General features: G+C 42.9%; 1 protein-coding gene across 2 annotated transcripts in view; it reads left to right on the top strand.

The window, feature by feature from the left end:
- The window catches only part of SLC24A3 (solute carrier family 24 member 3), a 161,793-nt gene that overhangs the window by 112,148 nt on the left and 27,940 nt on the right, over positions 1-21,705 (top strand). The window contains exons 3-9 of one of the 2 annotated variants that reach the window (XM_063130173.1): positions 696-770; positions 2,809-2,893; positions 4,813-4,916; positions 12,711-12,785; positions 15,176-15,201; positions 17,053-17,106; positions 19,345-19,490. In XM_063130173.1, coding sequence (XP_062986243.1) covers positions 705-770; positions 2,809-2,893; positions 4,813-4,916; positions 12,711-12,785; positions 15,176-15,201; positions 17,053-17,106; positions 19,345-19,490 — 556 coding nt within the window. In that variant the 5' untranslated portion in view covers positions 696-704. The remainder of the gene's footprint in view (positions 1-695; positions 771-2,808; positions 2,894-4,812; positions 4,917-12,710; positions 12,786-15,175; positions 15,202-17,052; positions 17,107-19,344; positions 19,491-21,705) is intronic. The other variant, XM_063130174.1, reaches the window with a different exon arrangement.

Consider the following 21,705-nt stretch of genomic DNA (forward strand, 5'->3'; position numbering starts at 1 on the left):
TCCAGCTGGAATCTGGCTTCCTTTCACTTGAGCCCATTATTCCGTGTCCTGCACTCTGGGAGGATCGAGAAGAGATCCTGGCCCTCCTCTGTGTGACAACCTTTTAAGTATTTGAAGAGTGCTCTCATGTCTTCCCTCAATCTTCTCTTCTCCAGGCTAAACATGCCCAGTTCTTTCAGTTTCTCATCAGAGGGCTTTGTTTCCAGACCCCTGATCATCCCGGTTGAAAATTCCATAGCTAACTATGCGCTGTGTGGAGAAGTGTGAAGAAATACTTCTTTTGGTCTGTACTCAGTCTCCCACCATTCACAGTCATTGGATGGCCCTGACTTCTAATATTATGAACGTACTACCATCTGTACCTTGACGCAAGTGTACAACCATGTTTGGAAGTGCACTGAATGCATTTTAGGACACATCTGCACTATACGCATATGTTGGTTTTATACTGCACATTCCCACAAAGAATCCTAGAATGGGAGTATGGTGAGGTAGGGTGTTAAAGGTAACCTCTGTTAGAGACATCAAGCCGTTGCCCCTTACAATTTCCAGGGTTTCCTGAAGAGAAGTCTGTGGTGCAGATATGCCTTTGATATCATTCCAAAACCAATATGCAGAAGTACCTTAGTTCTTTCAACAGAATTAAATGAGGATATTACATTACCTTCTAAAAGGAATCCGTTCTCTTTCCCCAGGCGGTCTACATGTTCTATGCATTGGCTATTGTCTGTGATGATTTCTTTGTTCCTTCATTGGAAAAAATTTGTGAAGTAAGTATCAGGTGATGCTGCTTTCTCATATTTATTAACAGAATGTATCAAGCCAGAATTATCATCTTTCCGTTACAATCTGTCATATTTAATGTCTAAATCAGCTTTCCCTGGTTTGCTTTCCTCCAGATGTGTTGGACTGCAACTCCCATAATTGCCAACTAACAAGTCTGGTCTAAATTACTTAGTCATTTCTGTTAATGTAACCTTTCTGAACATCTGTAAAATTCTACCATTTCCTCTTCATAACCCCATCACCTTCAAGAATGAAATAAAAACTTAAGTTGTAACGGTTGTAAACCGCCCAGAGAGCTTTGGCTATGGGGCAGTATATAAATGTAATAAATAAAATAAACAAGTAAGTAAATAACTCTGCTGGATGAAAGCACAGTGGCCAACTAGGTGCTTCTAGGAAGCCCATTGCGTGGACTTCGAAGATATACAGCCTTCTCTCACTATTGCTCCCCAGCAAAAAATATTTATTTATATATTAAATTTATATACCGCCCCGTAGCCGAAGCTCTCTGGGCGGTTTAATCTTGCACACTAATGTCCAGTTTGTTATTATATAGCAATATCAAAGCAACCCTAATATCAACTTTAAATGCATCTTTTCCCATTTGTTCCCAACGCAAAATTTGGCTGTATGAAGCAGTGTAATGCAGCCGTGCCACATACTGAATTGTGTGTATTTCTGTTAGTGCTATTTAGAAAATTCTATTTAGTGCATTATTGGCTTTGAACAGGAAGGTTAATGACTAATAACCATTGATACATTTATCCTCTATGAATGTATCTAATTCCCCTTTAAGGGCATATTAAAATAGTGGTCATCACTACATTTTATAGCAGTGAATTCCATAAATGAATGGTGTGCTTGCTTGCTTTTTCCTTTTCTTTTGCCCAAACGTCATAGGGGAGATGCTCCAATCCCCTTGGTCATTTTGATTGCCCTTTTTTGTACCTTTTCCAGCTCTACAATATTTTTGCTTTAAATGAGGCAACCAGAACTGGCTTGCCTCCCTATGGTTTCCTGTATGCAAATATTACTGGAGTGGCATGGGATAGAGCAATAATCCTGTAATGCATAAACTAATGTAAAGATATTGGGCAGTATCCAACTGTGTCATTCCATTAGTGCAACTGAGTTGCACTAGCAAAAACTAGGCTCTGAACTATGTGCAAGAGAAGAATCTAACTAAAGTTACGTTTCCACAAGGGTGGTTTGCAAGCAGTTTTGCATTATGCTTGTGCGATGAGTTGTGCAAACTCCTGTACAAACTGTTGCACATTCCGTTTAGGTTATTTTATTTATTTATTACATTTATATCCCACCTTTTTTCCTCCAAAGAACCCAAGGCGGCGTAGAAATCCTCTTCCTCTCCATGTTATGCTCACAGCAACAACCCTGTGAGGTAGGTTGGACTGAGAGTCTGCGACTGGCCCAAAGTCACCCAGTGGGTTTCCATGGCCGAGCGGGGACTAGAACACGGATCTCCTGACTCCCAGTCCAACACCTTAGCCACTACACCACACAGTTATGCAACTGCTTGCACCCATTGTGCAACCCACTGTGCAACTGCTTGTACAACCAATTGCACAAGAGTAATGGACAGCCACTTGCGCAATGAAAAATTCAGCAAAACTCCGCCAGCATTATTTGCGTTTATAGAATGTTACCATTGGATACGGCCCTCTAACAGCACAATCCTATGCATGTCTATCGGAAGTAAATCCTATTAAATTCAATGGGACCTACTCCCAGGTAGATGTATAGGACATCAGCCTTAGATACTGGATGGCACCCATAAAGAGATCTACTGCACGTGTCCCGTAGTGTCCTTCTGTATTAGAATGACATTGGAGGAAATACTTTGGGGGAGAATTCTGTAGCCCCCACTTCTTTGCATATCTTCTGAGCCTCTTCTGCTTGGGGAGGAAGTTGTGGGGGGTGCCTAAGATCTCCATGATGCTTCCAAATCTCAGGCAATAACAGTTTTGTTTTCCTTCTCACAAGATGCTCTTTCTCCCTCCATAGCGCTTGCACCTCAGTGAAGATGTGGCAGGGGCAACATTCATGGCAGCTGGCAGCTCTGCTCCAGAACTGTTTACATCTGTCATAGGTAACTAAATCACCAACTTTTTCCTGTCAGTTCTGAAAGTAAGCAGAGCTATTTATAGTTTTGTTCCTATGCCATAAAGGGGGGGTGTGTGTGTGAAAGAGAGAGAGAGGGGGGAGAGAACCCAATATTGATGGAAGAGCAAACCCACAAGATTAACCTTAGAGTTAGAAAAAGTGACAGAATGACACAGTAGATGCCTCTGTGGCCCTTTGCACAGGCGTTAGGAAGTTGCCACAATAACAACCACACCCAGAGGCATTGCAAGTTGCATGATTTTTTATGACAAGGGGATTATCCTGGAAAAAGGTATGTTTGGAACGACTCACAAAAGGAAATGTCCAGCCCGCCTTTTCTTAATTAACACAAAACGCAACGCTTTCAAGTGATATCCCTGTACTTAGATACCATTCAGAAAAGGCTGTGAAGAATGGCTCGTTCTTCAACTGCAGGTTACTGTGATACGTGAGGTTTGAAGTTTGGTGAGAGCTGCTGCACAGATAACGAAACTGGGAGGGCCCACAGCTCTGTCCCAGAGCACATTCCTTGCATTCTTCAAGTTCCTGGCATCTCCACAAAGGATCTCAAGGGGGTAGGGCAGGTCTGCGAAGGACCTCTGCCTGGGATGTTGGACAGCCACTGCCAAATCTAAGTAGATAATACTGAGATGGAGAGAAGCTGGCTTGGTATTAGGCAGGTTCATAGGTTCGTGTTTTGCTTTGTTTCATCTGAGGTGAAGGTAGGGCCAAGGGAAAATAGGGAACCACACAGCCATTTTCAATGAGACCTGTCCTCTGAGCACATAACACACTGGAAGGCCAGGCTGATTCTCTGCTGCCGAGTCAAAATCTCTTGGAGGAAAAGCAAGGCTGCTTTAAAAATTCTTTTGTCCTCCTGTTAGGGGAAAAAATTCACCACCAGCAGTGCTCTTGATCCCGTTTGGGACCCTACTGTGGGTGGTTTGGGGACTTTAACCCTTTCCCCCTGATATTTACCCGATCTGGGTCAGGGCCTCCATCACAGCCTTCCTGCACATGGTGGACCCTTCATTTTGCATGGTTAATCACTGTAGTGGAATATGTAGTTGGGACAACCTGCTTGTACTTAGTCTTGGGAATGGCCAATAGCACCATTTAGTTTGGTCTCCAAAACCCTGTCATGCATTTTTAGATCTATACCAGATTAGAATGAAACCAGGAAAATGCATTTTCTGTGTAGAATCCTAAGGAACTGCCTTTGATACCATGTTTATATGTGGACAAGATAGTCATTATTCCAGATTGATATGGAATAAGAGTGTGATTCTATGTACATTGCCCTGAAAATATTCCTGATACCACCAAATCGGAGAAACCTTTTAACAGCTTATTGAATTTAGGTAGGGCTTGGTTTACTTAGTCCTAAGGTGGTAGAATGGACTGCAGTTGGGGAGAAAGCTATGCTCCCCGAACTAGCACAACTGGGAGAAGCCATTATTTAGCCCTGGTGCTTTTTTACTTGCACATTGTTGGGTGTGTGTGTGTGTGTGTGTTAGTATATAGGGAAGCATTCAGATATGGTATCCCCACCCCGCACTACAGTCCATTCTACCAGTCCATTCTGACACATGTCATAGGAGAAACCTTTGCATTTATTTCTTTTTCCATATGTTTCTCTTGTTCCTCCTACTATAATTAATTCAGCTGCCCTTCTTCATTTGGTTGATCATGCAGCATTCACCTCTGGTTTTTTTTTTTTTTAATTGCACACATTTTCTCTGCTTCCATCAATACTAACAAAAATGATGTGACATTTTTTTCCTAACCCACCAGCTGCTCTATTGTAAGGTTTTGGTTCTAGATGGAAAATCCTGCCTGTCTTTGGATACTACCCTCTTGCCCATTCTGAGTGATATAGAATGCCTTGAAATTATTTCCCACCAGGTGTGTTTATCACGAAAGGAGACGTAGGTGTTGGAACCATCGTTGGGTCTGCTGTATTCAACATACTCTGTATAATTGGGGTTTGTGGCCTCTTCGCAGGGCAGGTAAGAGAATTCATGGAATTTGAAAATAATGCTAAAATGTTTTTTTTCTGTTTACTGTATGTGAGAGCTTGAGTAGTGGGCACCATGTACATTGCTGCTGCTATATATTTAAATGTAATTATAAAACTCTGAGCCGTAAGCTTGGAAATTTCTAATTCAAATCTTGCCTCACCCATCGCCATCACAAAGGATGGTAATTCCAGAGGAAAGACCTAAAGTAGAAGCAACTCAGTTGAGAATGCCCCACTTTAAAACAAACTTGTAAGTTAGAAGAGAAGTAGTATGTGGGAGGGGCCATAGGTCAGTGGTCAAGCAAATGCTTTGCAGGCAGAAGGTCCCAGGTGCCATCTCCAGCCTCTTTACTGAACTAGATGGAGCCATGCTCTGACACAGTAGAAGACAGCTTCCTATGTTCCTATATATTTATCTAATTTAGTTCCAAGCATCCTGAAGGAACATAGCACCAGAGAATTTGTTGAATTACACGTATGTGTACATACACCGGCACATATGTATATATCAGCCCAAGTAGACATAATCCCTAGAAATCTGCATTGGCTTCATTTTTAAAACAAAACAAAACATTGTGCTGCAGATGAATAAATAATTTGGCCTTGGGTTTTAAAGTGAATCTTTGTACAGTAAAATTACGTGTTAACTCCAAGGGACACAGAGAATTTGGTGCTGTTAATGCAACCGAAACCAATACTGTTTCTTCATTGACATGGACACATTGCCACAGAAGTCTTTGTTACCTTTGCTAACAACAACAAAAACAACAACGACATATAGGGGTGAAGGCAGATGCAGTTTGTAGAGTACTGGGGCTGTTTTAAAAGCATCCTTACTGTGTTCAGGGTCATGTTTTGAAAAGAAAATGTATGTTCACGCCACCCGACGTGAATATACTGGGTCACTACGTTCATCATCTAAGGTCCTCCTCCGGGTGCCTACTCCGAGAGAGACTCGGAGTGTGGCAACGAGGGACAGGGCCTTTTCGGTGGTGGCCCCCAGACTGTGGAACAATTTCCCTGACGAGGCTCGCCTGGCACCAACGCTGCTATCTTTCCGGTGCCAGGTTAAGACTTTCCTCTTTGCCCAGGCATATGGTGGCGCATCTTAATCACCCACATGTTTAGTGGGTTTTTTTAATGGTTTTTAATGCTTTATGTGTGTATGTTCTGTGTTTTAGAATTTTAAATTTTGTATACTCGTTTTTATCTTAATTTTAGAATTTCTGTGAACCGCCCAGAGAGCCCTGGCTATGGGAACGGTATAGAAGTGTAATTAATATATATGTACTTACAGATTTGTGAAATAGAATTGTGGCAGTGTAACGTAACTTGCCAATGAGAACAAGATAGATACATTTATTTGAACAGTTTTTGTGACTATTTGTTTTTCTTGCTTGGGGTGTTTACCCCAACTTTGTTTGTTGAAAAGAAAAAAAAGTACTGCAAGTTTGAAGCAAAAGCTGATTGGGTAATGAGAACCAAGACATGTCCGCTCCCCAATGCCAACAGCTGTTTTGAAATTATTTTAAAAACCAAAATAAGGTGTATATAATTGACAAAAATGTACCTGAAGTAATTCAAGAATAAACAGAGCAAGCAGCTCAAATGAAGCATGGGGCTGGAGGGCAGGGGTGGGGGCAAGACTGACAGTTTCCACGGACGAAGTATGGAGTTGAGGAAAAGCTGAGCTTACTCTAGGCACAGTACCTATGTCTCTCTTCACTCTTATTCTTTGTTTTTGCTTCCAGTGAAGGCATCTCTAGTTTTGGCTGGGGATGTTCACACAACATGCTAACTCACAGTCGGTGCTTGAGTATGGGTTGTTGCCGAACCGTGGGTTGTTAGTTGAACTGTGGGTTAGCGTAGTGTCTGAACCCAGGACACTTTCCACACAGTGGCTTGTTAACCATGAAATATAGCTTGTTAACCACACTGAAAACCCCAACAACAAACCATGGGTTCTCAAGGTGATTTGATCAAGAAAAATAAGCCACTGTACACTTAAGCCACCCTGCATAAAATGTCTTCGGTTCAGACAATACGCTAACCCATGGTTCAACAACAACCATTGAGTGTAGGGTTAGCATGTTGTGCAAACCCAGTCACTGTTTGACATGATGGTTTGTTTAGATTTTGATGTAGGATTGGGGTGGGACAAAATCATAGAACCTAGTTAATGAAGCGGATGTATTGTAGATGGCATTGAATCCTTACATAAAGCTCATAGTGATGTTAATCAGGCCAAAGAGTAAGAAAAACAGCTCAAGGAAAATGGCTTTTGATCTAATATGCCATCTGTCCTCTAGACTGCTACAGCCAAACCACTGTAATCACAGCAATTACACAAAAGCAGTTTTACATGAGCAATTTTAATCTCATGGAGGGGTGATTTACTACAGGCATCGAAATAGTCTTTTAATTACATTAACTTTTTAAAAATCAGAGATAGATATGGGTTTTAAGAGAGAGAAAGACTCCCACTTTTAATCAAACTAGTAAAGAACAGTGCTAGCGCCAAAGTTTGGAACTGCAGGGGAATTGGGAAACAATCTCCCCAGTTCAAAATTTCTGAGTACATTTTGAAGTTGGGTCCCAGCTCCTAATTGTATCGCCAAGCGTCAGCTCTTCCTCTACTACACTGTCTCTCCTAAGATGTATCCTTAAGAGCAGGGTGCCAGTGATATATATAGGAATAACCTGCCTGAGGAGACTCATCAGCTTGACCATCTTTTAGCATTCAAGAAAGCTATCAAGACTGATCTCTTCTGGCAGGCCTATCCAGTAGAATTTTAGGATACTTTTAGTATGCTTTTAGGATTTTTTTTAAACAGTGTATACTATGTTTTAAATTAGTATTTTATGTATTTTATGCTTGCTGTTGTCCCCCGCCTTGATCCAATCGATGGCTGTAAGAAATAAGATAGATATATAGATAGATATAGATATAGATATATATCCCACCCTCCTGCAGGGGGTTAAATAACGGGGGGGGGGGATTGAGTCTTCTTTTTTTAACCTCCCATGAGGGGTGAGTAATTTCAGCATGAAAACAGCATTTTGGATCCCTGTTTTAAAGTTATTCAGAACACCTGCAGCCATTTTGTCTTATTATATTCCCCCAAATGACAGCCAGCATCAAATAGCACTACCTCTTATGAACTGAGTGGTAATATGTGGAAGAAATGCATCAGCCAGCAGCGCAGGGACAGGCAAGGTGAACAGTTGGTATCAAGCTTGCCAAAGGTTTTCCCCAAGAAAACCTCCTTCCTTTCTGTAGAATGCCAGTCACAGTGAATGTTTATGCTGAAAGGTTTCACATTTTAAAATCTGTTTGTTTTTACAATTTTTCTTTTAATATGTATAAACTGGATGCACGATTGTTGGCTATTTATTGTGCTTTGGAGCTCTTAGAGTGCCTACCCCTGATCTAGCACAAGCAATATATAATCAATATATAAGAATGAGCTATTGGAGAAAGATCAAGAAATCAGTATATTATACCTTTTTTAAAAAAGAGATTGAGCTATATTTTATATGGTTTTTCTGCCATGCTGCACAAATCTTACTCTTTTAATTTTTACAGTCACTAGTAATCAAATTGGCCCAGTCTTTGATCTTTGTTAACATGATTGCTTATATGAGCTTCATCCACTGTAAATGGTTTGGGGTGTGTTCATTTTGGTACATAACGCTCCCTGAAAAGTCTGATATCCTATAGAGTACTCAGCGTACTGGCTGTAATAAACAATTCTATTTTTGTCAGTAAATTGCATTGCATTGTTATTTATTATGGTCACAGACCAGCAAAATCAACACCAAAACATGCAAAGGATAGATAAAAAGTGACATAAAAACAAAATACAGCTTGGTGAGTTGCTTCTTTCAGAAGGATTGCAATGTTATTTTTCTAATTTGCATTGAGGTCATGAGAAACTTAGAGACCCTTTCAGTAATATGGGAGGACACATCCCTTAAACAGATTAATACCAACGTTGTGTCACAGGGACTCTGTCAGAGCGACAAGAACATCCTGCTTGTTGTATCTCCAACTGTGAGTGGGAAAGATACTTTTCTGCAATTCTCCAGGATCCAAATAATTTCTTAGCGTCCAGTTTCCAACTGTCCCCTGATGTCCCAGAGTGGCAATCTGTCATTCATTGTGAAATTGTCAATTTGATCACTGAACTTTAATTTGGTAAAGCTCCAGACCCAGATTCTATACCCCCTGATCTTTTAAAATTTAATCCAGAATGGTGGGCTCCCCTATTAGCAGCTCTATTCACTTTTATTAATAATTCTGGAAAGATCCCAGATATCTGGAGTAAATGGAAAGATAAAGGTAGTCTTGTATTCTGCCATCTTTTCAGAGATTATCAGCTAGAACTTGACATCAGCTCCACGCCACTGGAGGTAATAAAGTCCCTGAATAAAATCAACTAAAGATCTTTCCCTCGGGATTTTTTGTCAAATTCAGCAATTCTGCTAGAGAGCAACACTGTGAATCTGACTGGAAATATCCAGACACCACAGACATGCACGCGAATGCGCGTGCGCACACACACGCACACACAGTGTGATACCCATTGCAACATCAGGCTTTCTCCCTGATGCGCTAGATTTGCTTTGTGTGTTTTTTAACTTGCAGGGATTTTATGTCAAAGAACATTTTAAAAAATGGCATTTTTCCAGCTGTGGTCTTATGGGATACAGTCCACATATTTCAGGATTCTACCACCTCAGATTAGGCCTCAGAGTTTTCTGGGAGAAGGAAAAATGGCCCCTTTTGACTAACACCATTAAAGAGGTGAAGATACATGTGTCTACAGCAGGACAACTGTCAATTCTCTAGTTATTCATTCTCCATTAAAGTCAAAATGCAGGCATGAGGTTAACATAAATCTGTTAGAGCCATGAATCTCTTTCTGGTTGCTGACTGACTCTGAATGTCTAAGTTGAAGTGAAGGGGCCCCATGCATTAATAAGAACTTGGAAGTTGGAGCTGTCTCTCACTTCATGCCAGTTGGGAGAGAGAAACCCTCCCCTTCTCTGAGTTTTTTGGCACATGTAGAGGTGGGTGGGGAAGAAATTGAGGTCAATCTCCTTTTGTACCAAGCTTTGGAGGCACTGAGAGATATTCTTCCTTTTTTGAGTGTCTCCAAAACCTGACATGACACAGGAACGATCCATCCTCTCCCTCGAGTTCTCTGCTAATGCCAGAAGATTTGGAGGAAGATTTGGTGGTGACCACTGATAATGCCTGTAGATCCCTGATTAACGTCATTTGTACAAATACATTTGTAGATCCCTGATTAAAATCATAATTTGCTGTGGAATCTGTAAGGCTGTTATGCTGTGCTAGGAAATGGGGCAATTTGAGTCTTCTTTCTTGCACATCTTGGTGTGCAAGTTTCCCAATCTTCTTAGTGTAAGAATATTTTTTCATCTGAAAGGGGCTGTCTGTACGCCTGGTATGCCCCGTGGCGGCTGTGATGCTGCGTTGGTTATATGATGCAGCTGCCAACTCACAGCCACCATGGGGCTTTCCCCCCAGACTGCGCTTTTAAAAAGTCACGGACTTACCGTGACTTTTGCCTTTACTCTGAGGTCACCACCATCTTTCCTCAGTCTATCTGTGGTGACCTCGCTTTGGCTTGAGAGTGGGGGTGGGGGTGTTCTGGGGGCAGATTGTGGCCACAGGTAGGCCATAGGAAAGCCAGGCAGAGGGAGGGCTCCGCGAGCTGAATGGCCACTGGAAAACCTGCACTCCCACCTGCCATGGGGATTTAATGTCCCCACCGTGCAGCTGCAATGCTGTGGGGTTTTGAGGGAACGAGCAGCCAAAGTAGTGTCATGAAGACACCCCCTCAAGAACTGTCATAAACCGGTTCTTCTGCTAGTTAAATTGTTACCATTTCCCCACATTGCTCTCTGGATTTGAATGTACACCAGGAGACAATAAGGAGCTCTTGTACGTGCAAAAACTCCGTGTTCAGTGGCATAGCAGAGCCAGGCCCCAGAGGGAAAACTGACATCATCTGCCACACACACACACACACCCCTCAGAATTCTGTTTCCTCTGAGCTTCACTGCATTTCCCACATTAGCTGGGGAGGAAACAAAATCTTGTTCCATGTTGTAATGCAAAGTATTTGGGGGTGGCGAGGGTAGTCTTCAATGGGCAATTAAGATCCACTAGCTTTACAAAAGACCTGCTCCTGGTGGACATAAAACTGCTAGAACCGGTACATTGATGCGGATCAATACAGCTGCCTGGAGTTTTGGACTCTCCTTGGGGGTGTGGCTATAGGGACTGTCATGATGAGCACCTGCACTTCAAAATGTACCGCTACACCACTGCCTATGTTTATCATTTCATGGCTGGTTGAAATTCTTTCTAGGGCAAGCCAATAACATACTTGCTGTCTAACAGGCTGAATTTAGTTTTCCCATCCGACATAATCCTTACTGTTATGAAGCATCACTGATCTGGTGGCAACCTCAACTGCATTAACACAACTGCCTGAAAAAAGAAATGTTTTCTTGGTGTGCTTAAGATTGCCCAAATCTCACAAACACCTTCTCACGTGGTTAGGAGTCTATATAATGGGCCGGTTCACACAATCAGACAGCTCAGCCACAGTGGGCTGTGGTGCATGCTTGAGCAGGCGGGCAGCCATTTTGAATATTCAAGCCACAGCCATGGCTTGTTATGTCATATTAATGTGGGAGGTGGGAGTTGTACAAGTGTTAAACAAAGCTTTCATAACCACAGCATCATCTGCATATAACAGCAATGAAATCTTCCTTAAACCAGTTTAAGGAAGTCTTTCTACCAGCAGCAACGATGGGGCTAAGTCATTCAGAAATAAATTGAATAAAAATGGGGATAAAATGCAACCCTGTTTTATACCCGTATTTGTCAAGATCTCATTTGTCAATTTCCCCTGTTGACCCCAACAGATTTGAAGACTTGTTTGGGTGTACACATTACAAATAAGGAACAATATTCTATCTGTTCTTTCTGCATTCCTTGCATAGCCCATGGCTTGTTCTAGGGTTGTGCAAGGGTTGTTTAACCCTCGCACAACTCCTGCCGCCCGGGTTTGGATGACATGTCAAGCTGTGGTTTGAATATTCAAAAAACACCCAGCATGCCCCACGGCTCATGGAGGCTTAAACAAACCACAATGGACAGCAGTGTTCATGTGAATCGGGTCAACTATTCTTCCAACAGCAACCATGCCATCAGTAGCACAGAAGAATGGACACCTACACTGAAAGCACCTTCCCAAATGTAATGCAATGGGAATGAGCCATTGAAGTTATTTGTTAGTGATTTTAAAAAGCCACTGAGGAGAAGTGGGCAGTGCTGCCAAGTTAGTATTTTCTAAAAATGCAGCACCTGCTTTCCTAGTCAATGACCTCTACAACCCAAACTTGTCTCTTAAACAGAAACAGTGTAGAACTTTGGGAGATAATTGGCCTTTCCACACAATAATTGTTTCCCCTCAATAAATGGTCATTATTCATGAATTGTGTGGGATTCAGGTATCCTCTTTCAAACACTTTTGGTGTGTGTGTGTGTGTGTGTGTGTGTGTGTGTGTTCTCAAAGTGAAATATTTTATACTTGGGAAAATATGATTCTTCTAACCTTATAGTGTAGCTATTACAATGAGTCTGTTTTTCAGGATAAGCCCAACAGCTCTTCCTTGCAGCTTATTAATGTGAATCTTTGGCTGGTACAAAGCCAATTCATTTTCTTCCTGTTTGTTTTCTTAGATCGTTGCACTGTCACCTTGGAGTCTCCTGAGGGATTCATCATATTATACCTGCTCTGTTGTTGCACTTATTTTGGTAAGTGCTCAGAGGTTGCTCTCCTGAATAAGGATTTCTTTGGTTGCCCTTGACAATCCAGTGTGCTAGCGTGCCCACTTCATAGAGTTGTGCTACAGACAGGTGGTGCGTTACCAGAGTCTGCTGTTTATTTTGCTTTTCCATAGAGTTCCATTTAAATGAATACACATCCTTGCTCATTAAGATTTCCCTCTGTTATTGTGACTTTGCATTTCATCCATAGCCCTTTCAGATGTTCCCTGAGACCATGATGAAAATCAGGGGCCTGGCTCAGTTACTTCTTGGACCCTGTCATGTGATTTCCCATGGGACGAAATGCTGGTGAATGAGTGGATCTGTGCTTTGCAGGAGGGGGCAGACAAATGGCTGCTACAGTCTGCACTATCTTGGCAGTGCCAAAAATTGTAGCAGCCTCATGTGGAGGCACCAGTTCAAACAACCACCACTTGATCATGATCCCCAGCTGGGTTGTGAGCCTACTGGCAGCTCTTCCCATGGGAATAGAATGTCTGAACTTGTCACAGAGAGGAAACGTTGAAGAGGCAGTCCTTGTGTTCCACCATTTTGAATTGATTATTAACCAAATTGGTGTTTTCTTAAGTACTGAAATGAACATTTGTTTATAGTTTATTGTAGCATGTTTATTGTCAGATACTCTTTCATATTGTTTGGTTGTCTTTTGCAATTATTCTATTTGGTTTTGTATGATGTGGTTAGCTGCCTTGGGCTACATTTTGGAGGGAAAACTGGGCTAAAAATAAACAGCATGAGGCATGGCAGCAGGTCAAAAGGTACCTCTCCCCTGTCCCTGTAAGTGCCTTCCTCTCCCCTGTTGGTCTCACCTGTAGCCCTGTCCCTTCTTTGCATCTCTCCTTTTGCTTCTTGAGTTCCTGCCTTCTGTGAGAGGTTTTGATGTGTGTGGAGGTGCCAGATGATCTACAGCCTCATATTGTGTCTGTGTCCCCCAGAGAGAGGGGAGGGGAATTAATTATAAATGTGGTAGTATTGGTTTGTTGAAGAATTGGACACTAGTTCTTCTGGGCACAGTCCCCTTTTACAGCAGCTACTACTTGGCACCCTTGGGCTGGGTACAATGCAGAAAGGTTGCCCCTCTTTTCCAGTTAGTATATAATATAAAATGCCATGTTCTGGGAGAATTTAGCCAATTTGGGATGGTAGGAAGCAGGGCATTAAAACCTGAGGAAGGACTGCATTCTTTCCACCTGACATTGCATTGTCACGATTTGCCGTGACACCTTATTGTAGCATGAACACATGTCCTTGAGTATAAGCTACTTCATAATAAGGCCTCTAGTTGTGGGTGACAGCTAAGAACCAGCAGAAAAGCAGATGTGTGCCCCCCCACCTCCCCTAATTCAAGGAAGTGGAAGGTGACAGTGCAAATATTTCTTCTAAAATATGCCAGGCTACTTCATTTGCTGCCATCATTGCAGGCACAGCTGGGAGAGGAAAAAGAAAACGGAGCCACAGAATATGAGTGCAACCTAGTGGTGATTGTAGGGGAAAACCTCTTCTTTATCTGAATTCCAAAGGAGCAGGCATGCTTGAGCTGCAGTGCTAGAATTATGGGCGATCACTGCAACTGGAGGATTTGCATTTTTCACTGCTTCCCCACATTAAAAACCACATTACATCGGGGAAAAGGTTGAATGTGACTCTGATGTGCTGGGGGAGTGGGGTGGGGTGGGGTGGGGTGGGGATTGAAACAAATTCAAATACAAATGCTGATCTGGAAACACAACCCTATGCAGGGTTTATCGTAGCTGCTGACATGCTTGTCAGGCGAGCATCTTAAGCACATCATAATACAACATAAATCTCCTGGCATTTTGATTTTCACTTAATGGCAGCTACGGAGTGAGGAGGGTACAAATGAGTTCAGAACAGGAGTGAGGAGGGGTGTGGCGTTTAGCACTTCCACTCCGCTACTGGAGAAAGCATTCATCACCCCACCCCCATGCCACTGCTCTGAGCCATTGTCTCTCCCGTCCATAGCTGCTAAAATAAAATAAAAAATGTCTTCAGATCTGATCACAGATCTCCTGTGTACCATGTAGATTGGCCCTGAGTACACCTGCTTTCTCTACCAGCTCAGGCTCTGAAAACGTTTATTATGCCTGTTCAGTGAATTTACTATGTTTGTTCATAAAAATAAATTCCTTGCATATAACAAATAACATTATACATTACAGATGTTAAAAAGTTATGCCGGTTTGGGGGGTGGGGAAAATGAAATGTGTGAAACAGAATTCATAGGAGGGATCAGTACAAGACTGTGATGGGAGATATTAAAGGTCTTATTTTTAAGTGTGGCATACTTCATAGGCAGTCTCATATGTTAACGTACCTTTTGAAAACTTTCTCCACAGTTTATTTATGACGAAACAGTTTCTTGGTAAGTAATACAACTGCCATTTTCTGACTAACACAAGCAAAGGTTCTCCTGAGCAACCCAGTGAGAAAACCCTGTCTCCTCAGGGAACCTCAATAATAGAATGACTCATGTAAATCTTTTTTAGAGTTACAAAAGAAAAACCCCTTTTCCCAGCACTTTCTCATCAGTCAGTTAGTTCTACACACCCACACCAACTTTCAGTGAAGACACCAGGCTGTGGTCAGCCATCCCTGTACAAGACATAACATCGACAAATACTAACTATGTGATCATGGCCATTGCAATGTGAATGAATCTCCACAACCTCCCTGTGGCTGCCAGAGCCTCTGGTTTAAGTGGATTTTGCCAGGTTTTGTTGAAGCACTACAACAACCTGCAAAACCTGTTTGAGTAGAAAGTAAGATAGGAGAAAGTGAATGTGCACCTGCAAACAATCATAGTATATTTCATTGCAAGTCTATTATATTAGGTCTCTGGGAACTGTTGTCTGTTCTAGAAGTGGATCAGAAGTGGGGTTTCTGGGAAAGAATAGGAGAATTGTGTGGGTGCAAAGAGGACATGAGTTAGTAGAGAGGAGAAAGAGAATTGTGGGATGCACGCCAAAGGAAAGTTGGAACTAGAAGTCAATAGGCCAGGAGTAGAGCTGGAAATGAACATGAGAGTTATTGCTAAAGGGGGAGATGTAACAGATTATTCCTTGCCCACCTAGTGAGATTTATCAAGCTCCTTTGGGTGGAGGTTTACTGAATACCTGCAGGAAGGAGGAGGTGGCTCTACTGCTGCTCACTAGCCCCCAAGTCAACAATAAAATGTGTGATTTGGCCAAGGCTACAACACTAGCAATGATATAATTGGGGCAAGTTGCCTGCCTGTGTTTGCTTCCACCAACCCTGAGGTCACAAGTGGAAGATCAAGTATTGAGCAGAGACCTGGACTAGTCAGGGAGCTGTCCAGCAGAGTTCAAGTAGCCAGAGCTGATTTTACGAAACTAGGCAAGGAGTCGTTGCTCCAGGACTGAGCAGCTGGTGGTTGATGTTTCTATAGTGAACCTGGTGTCTCTATCTCTTCCTGGATGCGCTCAGAGCTCCAGTCCAGAGCATGCATGGGGATTTCCTCCTTCTCCCAAGTAGGCCACATGAAGGGAAGGCCTCAGGCTGTTACCAGAGCTCAGCTTCATCATGGCCCCATTGCCACTACTGTTCGTGATGCCCTGGGAGTGCTGAGGGAGGGTCTGAAGCCAGGGAAGGGTCTGAGTGAGATCCTTATTACTGTAGCCTCGTTGGGCAGGATGTCATCTCAGAAAGCAGTCTCTGGCTGTCCCTCAGAGAGTATTACCTCACATGGTGTTGACCCACTGAGCAAGGACCATCCTACAGAACTTTATTTATTTATTTATTTATTACATTTCTATACCGCCAAATAGCCAGAGCTGGGCTATTGGCTGGGCTCGTGTGAGTAGAGGTCAACTCTGGGATGTACACAGAATTGTTCGGCTTGTAAATTGAACTTAAGAAATGCTGAATGCAAAGCAAGCCAAAATGCTACTGGAGTTTATTATTTAAAAAATCATAATGAGCTCCCACTGGCATGGTCACAGCAGCTGCCCCATCCCTTCAAAAAAAATTCCCCGGGAATGAAATATATATTTCCAGAATTTAATAGGGTATCAGGTGCTCTGGAAGCTACATGTCCCAGAGCCCATTGAGCCTGGAATGGTGCTGTACATTTAACTTGGGCCTAAGCTTCAGAAGACCAGAGGACAACGTTAGGTGTGAGTGGTCAAGGATCCTTTTCAGTTACATGGAGCCCTGTTCCTTATTTGTCTTTCTTTTCTTCCTGGTTTGCTTGCAGGTGGGAGTCCTTAGTTCTAGTGCTGATGTATGTCGTCTACATTCTCATCATGAAGTAAGTATTGTTTGTCCTTATCTGCTTATTGTTCAGGGTTACTTTAAATGGGTATTTAGAACATTCCAGTGGGGAAAAAGATAACTGGAAGGATCAAAAGAACTCTGCCTTTAGGTATAGTTTTTGATAAACAAAAACTGAGCCCCCAATTTTCTATTTTGTTTTGTCAGAATAACAGTATAGGTATAATCACGTGGCTTGGTATATCAGGGAAATTGACTCAGCATCCCTTTACTCACAAGTATGAGTTTTACTCTCCAATAAGAACCCCTTCCCTCACTTTCAGTTTTGGCTGCAATCCTGTAGCCAAGAACCACAACATCATATGACTTAGAGCAGCTCCAAGTCCCAAGATAGCCACAGAGAGAACAGAAGCCAGGAGGTGGGTACTGGCTGATGTTGTCAGCGTTCATTTGAGTTTCCAAGAGGTTGCATGACCAGAGCCCCAACGTCAGGAGAAAACAAACCAGGTGGGAGCCAAAGGCAGGTGAATGGTCACATTCCAGAGGCTGAGCATGAAGAAGGATGGAAAGCAGAAGCTCATCCTGTACGAAGCCTCTCGCCATAAAACAAGTTGGTTAGAATGAGTCTGAGGCTTTAAAGCAAGAGAAGGCAGCCAGTTTCAGTCCAGGGGCTGGATTACCACCCAGTTCCCCTTTGGATCAAGCCAGCCGACCAGATGATTCAGGGGGTGGGGCCTCACCCCTGAAGCCCCTCCCCTTCCATGACATCATCTGATGCAGATGAGGTCCACTTAAATTTCCATGCAGAGAGGGGCATGGAACTCCTTGCCTCTCTCTAAACAGAGAAAAGGACTCACCTGGGATTTGCAGAACCCAGCTCCTGCAAGCCCCGACGAAGTTGGGCCACTCCTTGGGGCGTGAGTGGTGTGGGAAGTCATGCACGGGAATTCCCAGCTTATCGCCAATCAAAGGAATTTCCCTTTGCATCACTTGTCCTCAGGGAGCGGGGCTTGGGTAGGGAATGGGGCAGAGCCTGCAGTGGGTGCTCAATCCTCTGTAGTCCAAATTAGGCCTCAGCCCAGGCCAGATTAGGATCATGGTGGTCCAGAGTTGTCCTCCCCTGCTTTACAGGACCAGGTGGACCTACATTCATTCCCTGGTTACCTGACCCTAGACGCCCCAGGCAGCACAGTTTGGTCTGCAACTCCCTCAGTTGCAAGAGATAAGTTGTTGGAGTCTGCCTGCCAGGACTAGAATCCAAATCTGAGCTGACTGGGCTTTACAGACATTTATTCATACAACCACAGAATCCCAAAGGACCTCTACTACCCCCTACCCCCATTTACATAAACATACAAACACAGTGCCCATGAAGGGAGCTGTCTGAAAGTGGAAAGCACTGCACATGAACTCAAAAGTAAGTCTGCTAGGAGCAGTGTGGCATGTAACAGTTGCCAGAGCAACCCATGGCCAAACGGAGTTGCTGCACTCCCAATGAAATGGAGCAACAGAGCTGTTGGGCTGGATGCTGCTACATGTGTGTCATGGCAGTTGGCTAGAGGTGAACAAAACTGTCAGTTCTGTTTTCTCCCTCATTCAGATTTTCAAATCTCTTTTTCCCCCCTGTTCCATTTGTGAACAAATTTTCTTACTAAAAACAAAACAAACTAAATGTTCACCCATCTATACCAGTCAAGTCCAATAGGTACGGCTGTTCCCAACATGGAGAGGACCATGCTGTACCTGCCTGCCATAGAGTGGTTAAAAATGAGGAGCCTACCAGAAAAAGAGGTGGCAGCCTGAATTCAGCACCAAAACCATGGCTGAACACACAGATTCAAACCCAAACTTTTAAAAGCTAAGTGTCCAAAGCCCCAGGCCAGGTTCAGTTTCCCTAGCAGGTGATTTAAAAAAATAAATAAAAAAAATCTCAAATTGCAAATGTTGGTAAAACAAAATTTGATTTAAGTCTTAGCAAAACGAAACCAAATGAAACTCTCACCCATCTCTACTCCTTGTTTTATTTCCTACAGCCTCACCTATTGAGGTTTTGTCTTTAAGATTTCTATATGGGTAGAATTGCTGCTAAGAAAAATGTAGCCAATTCTCATATGTGAACTGTCCCTAAATCAGTTCAATCCTTATTCTTTCTATTTAAAAAATGGCACGTCTTTTATTAAAAGGCTTGATAGCCATCAAAAGATATAAATTGACATGCAAGTCTATCAAGAAAGCCCTGTGAAAAAGCTCTTAAGATTATTATTTTTTTGTATAGATTTAATGCCAGTCTACGACATATATTTGAAAGGAGGACAAAGAATGCAACAAACATGGTGAATGGATTAGCAAATAACACAGAGATGGATGACAACAGCAATTGTGATGCTACTGTAGTATTACTAAAGAAAGGTAACTGTTCCAGTAAGTCACGCTGCTTGTTTGCAGAACTCTTGTTGTTGTTCTGATGGACCAAGAACTGAAGGCTAATCTAGACATCACTTTCAATAGGATTTTGATTTCTGTACTTGGGATTCCCCATGTCATTTCAGGTTTAAAACCCCAGAAACTGCAGTACGGAACTAGTTTGAGATCAGGACTGTAGCAGAACAGGGAGGGTAAACCCTCATCCCCACATTTTCTTCCCTATACAAAATCTCCCTCCAACTCTGCTATTTGCTGCAGACAGCAGCTTCAGGGCACAAGTTGCAGTGGGAAAACAGCATGAAGGAAAGAGTTACATTCCTCTCCCCCTCTCTCCGCAAGCCTAATCCAGTTCCACAGTTGCTGCCTTTGGCAACGTCAGCAACAACAAGCACATGATCCAAAGATGTGATCTCTAGTTTGGCCCTCATTGTATAGAATATGCTAACATTGGACAAGTTAAGTGGAAGTGGAATGTGATCTTCTTTGCAAATAAGGCATGAATATGTCACCGTTAGCATCATCATTACATGATGTATGTGGCACCTCATGGAGTAACATTTTTTAAAAAATAGATCCATGGTTCAAGGAACTTAACATCTAAATTTAGACAGTAGTGACAACTAAGTCTGGTGACAACTATTTATAGTATTTTTTGAGAGCTGAAGGTAGCTTGAAAGAGGATTGCTGCTTGCTGTGTACAGTCATCCCACTTTTGATTCTGATAAACAAGGTTTGCAGGATTTTGCATCATTTCAAAAACCTACAAAACCTGTGTGACAAGATGTGACAGTGGGATAACATGTGTATACACCATGGGAAACAAAACCTCTCTTAAGCCACTGTCAGCTCTCTTAGAAACTATTATCTGCCTCCAGCCTTAGTTGTCACTAGTAAGCAGTGAAGAGAGACTGAAAGAACTGGGCATGTTTAGCCTGGAGAAGAGAAGATTGAGGGGAGGCATGATAGCACTCTTCAAATACTTAAAAGGTTGTCACACAGAGGAGGGCCAGGATCTCTTCTCGATCCTCCCAGAGTGCAGGACACGGAATAACGGGCTCAAGTTAAAGGAAGCCAGATTCCAACTGGACATCAGGAAAAACTTTCTGACTGTTAGAGCAGTACGACAATGGAACCAGTTACCTAGGGAGGTTGTGGGCTCTCCCACACTAGAGGCCTTCAAGAGGCAGCTGGACAACCATCTGTCAAGGATGCTTTAGGGTGGATTCCTGCATTGAGCAGGGGGTTGGACTCGATGGCCTTATAGGTCCCTTCCAACTCTACTATTCTATGATTCTATGATTCTATAAGCAGTTGTATGTTATCCATACAACTGTGGGGGACGTATTTTCTAGATATGCCTAAACCAGGGTTGGGGAACCTTTTTCAGTCCAAGGGAATAATCCTGGGGGCACAATCCTCTGCTAGAAGCAGAGTGGGCAGGACCAAAAGGGTGATTCTTACCAATATTAAGCATACTCAGATGTGAGCAGGACAAGTATCTGCATATTTACTCAGACGTAAGCAGAAATGACTCATTCAGCAGCATTTCCAAATAGCACTCCAAATACTACGCCACTGCTTGTGTACTCACAAGAAAATAGAAATTAATCACTCAACACTTCTAAATAGTATCCCAAGTACCAAGTTTGTGTGTGCCTACTCAGAAATAAGCAGGACACGCCTCAGATGTAAGCAGGACTGAATCTCTCAGGAGCTTTCCCCCCAGGCCTTGCCCCCCTCTCCTCTCCAGGGAAAAGGTCTTCTCTCACATCAGCAGCCAATTGGAGAGGAGAGCTTTTCCATGCTGAGTGCCAAGAAAGAGAGACTTTTCCAGTGCTCAGCAGGGGGGATGTCTTCTCCTTGATCAGCTGCTGGAGAACTCCTGTGGGCCGTATCTGGCCTGCACAGCCGTAGGTTCCCCACGCCAACCTAAACCTTCTGGTGTCTTCATTAAGACAGGCTGTATGCTCTCATGACCACTTGGAGAACTACAGCTCAAGGTAAGCAACCTACCTTTCTCCTGGAAGATAGAGAGTATGCAAGTTAGAAATAATACAGCTCAACATCCCATAATTACAGCCAATCAGTGAGCTTACACAGAAGCAAAGTAGCAAGCAAATCATTCCAGCTGCCTATAAGGGTGATGTCAGGTAAGGAAAGGGTGGTGGTGGTGGTGGGGACATCCATGGACTAGACTGATTAATTGCTGTTA

This window comes from Elgaria multicarinata, chromosome 7, assembly GCF_023053635.1.
Source record: "Elgaria multicarinata webbii isolate HBS135686 ecotype San Diego chromosome 7, rElgMul1.1.pri, whole genome shotgun sequence".
Lineage (NCBI taxonomy): Eukaryota > Metazoa > Chordata > Lepidosauria > Squamata > Anguidae > Elgaria > Elgaria multicarinata.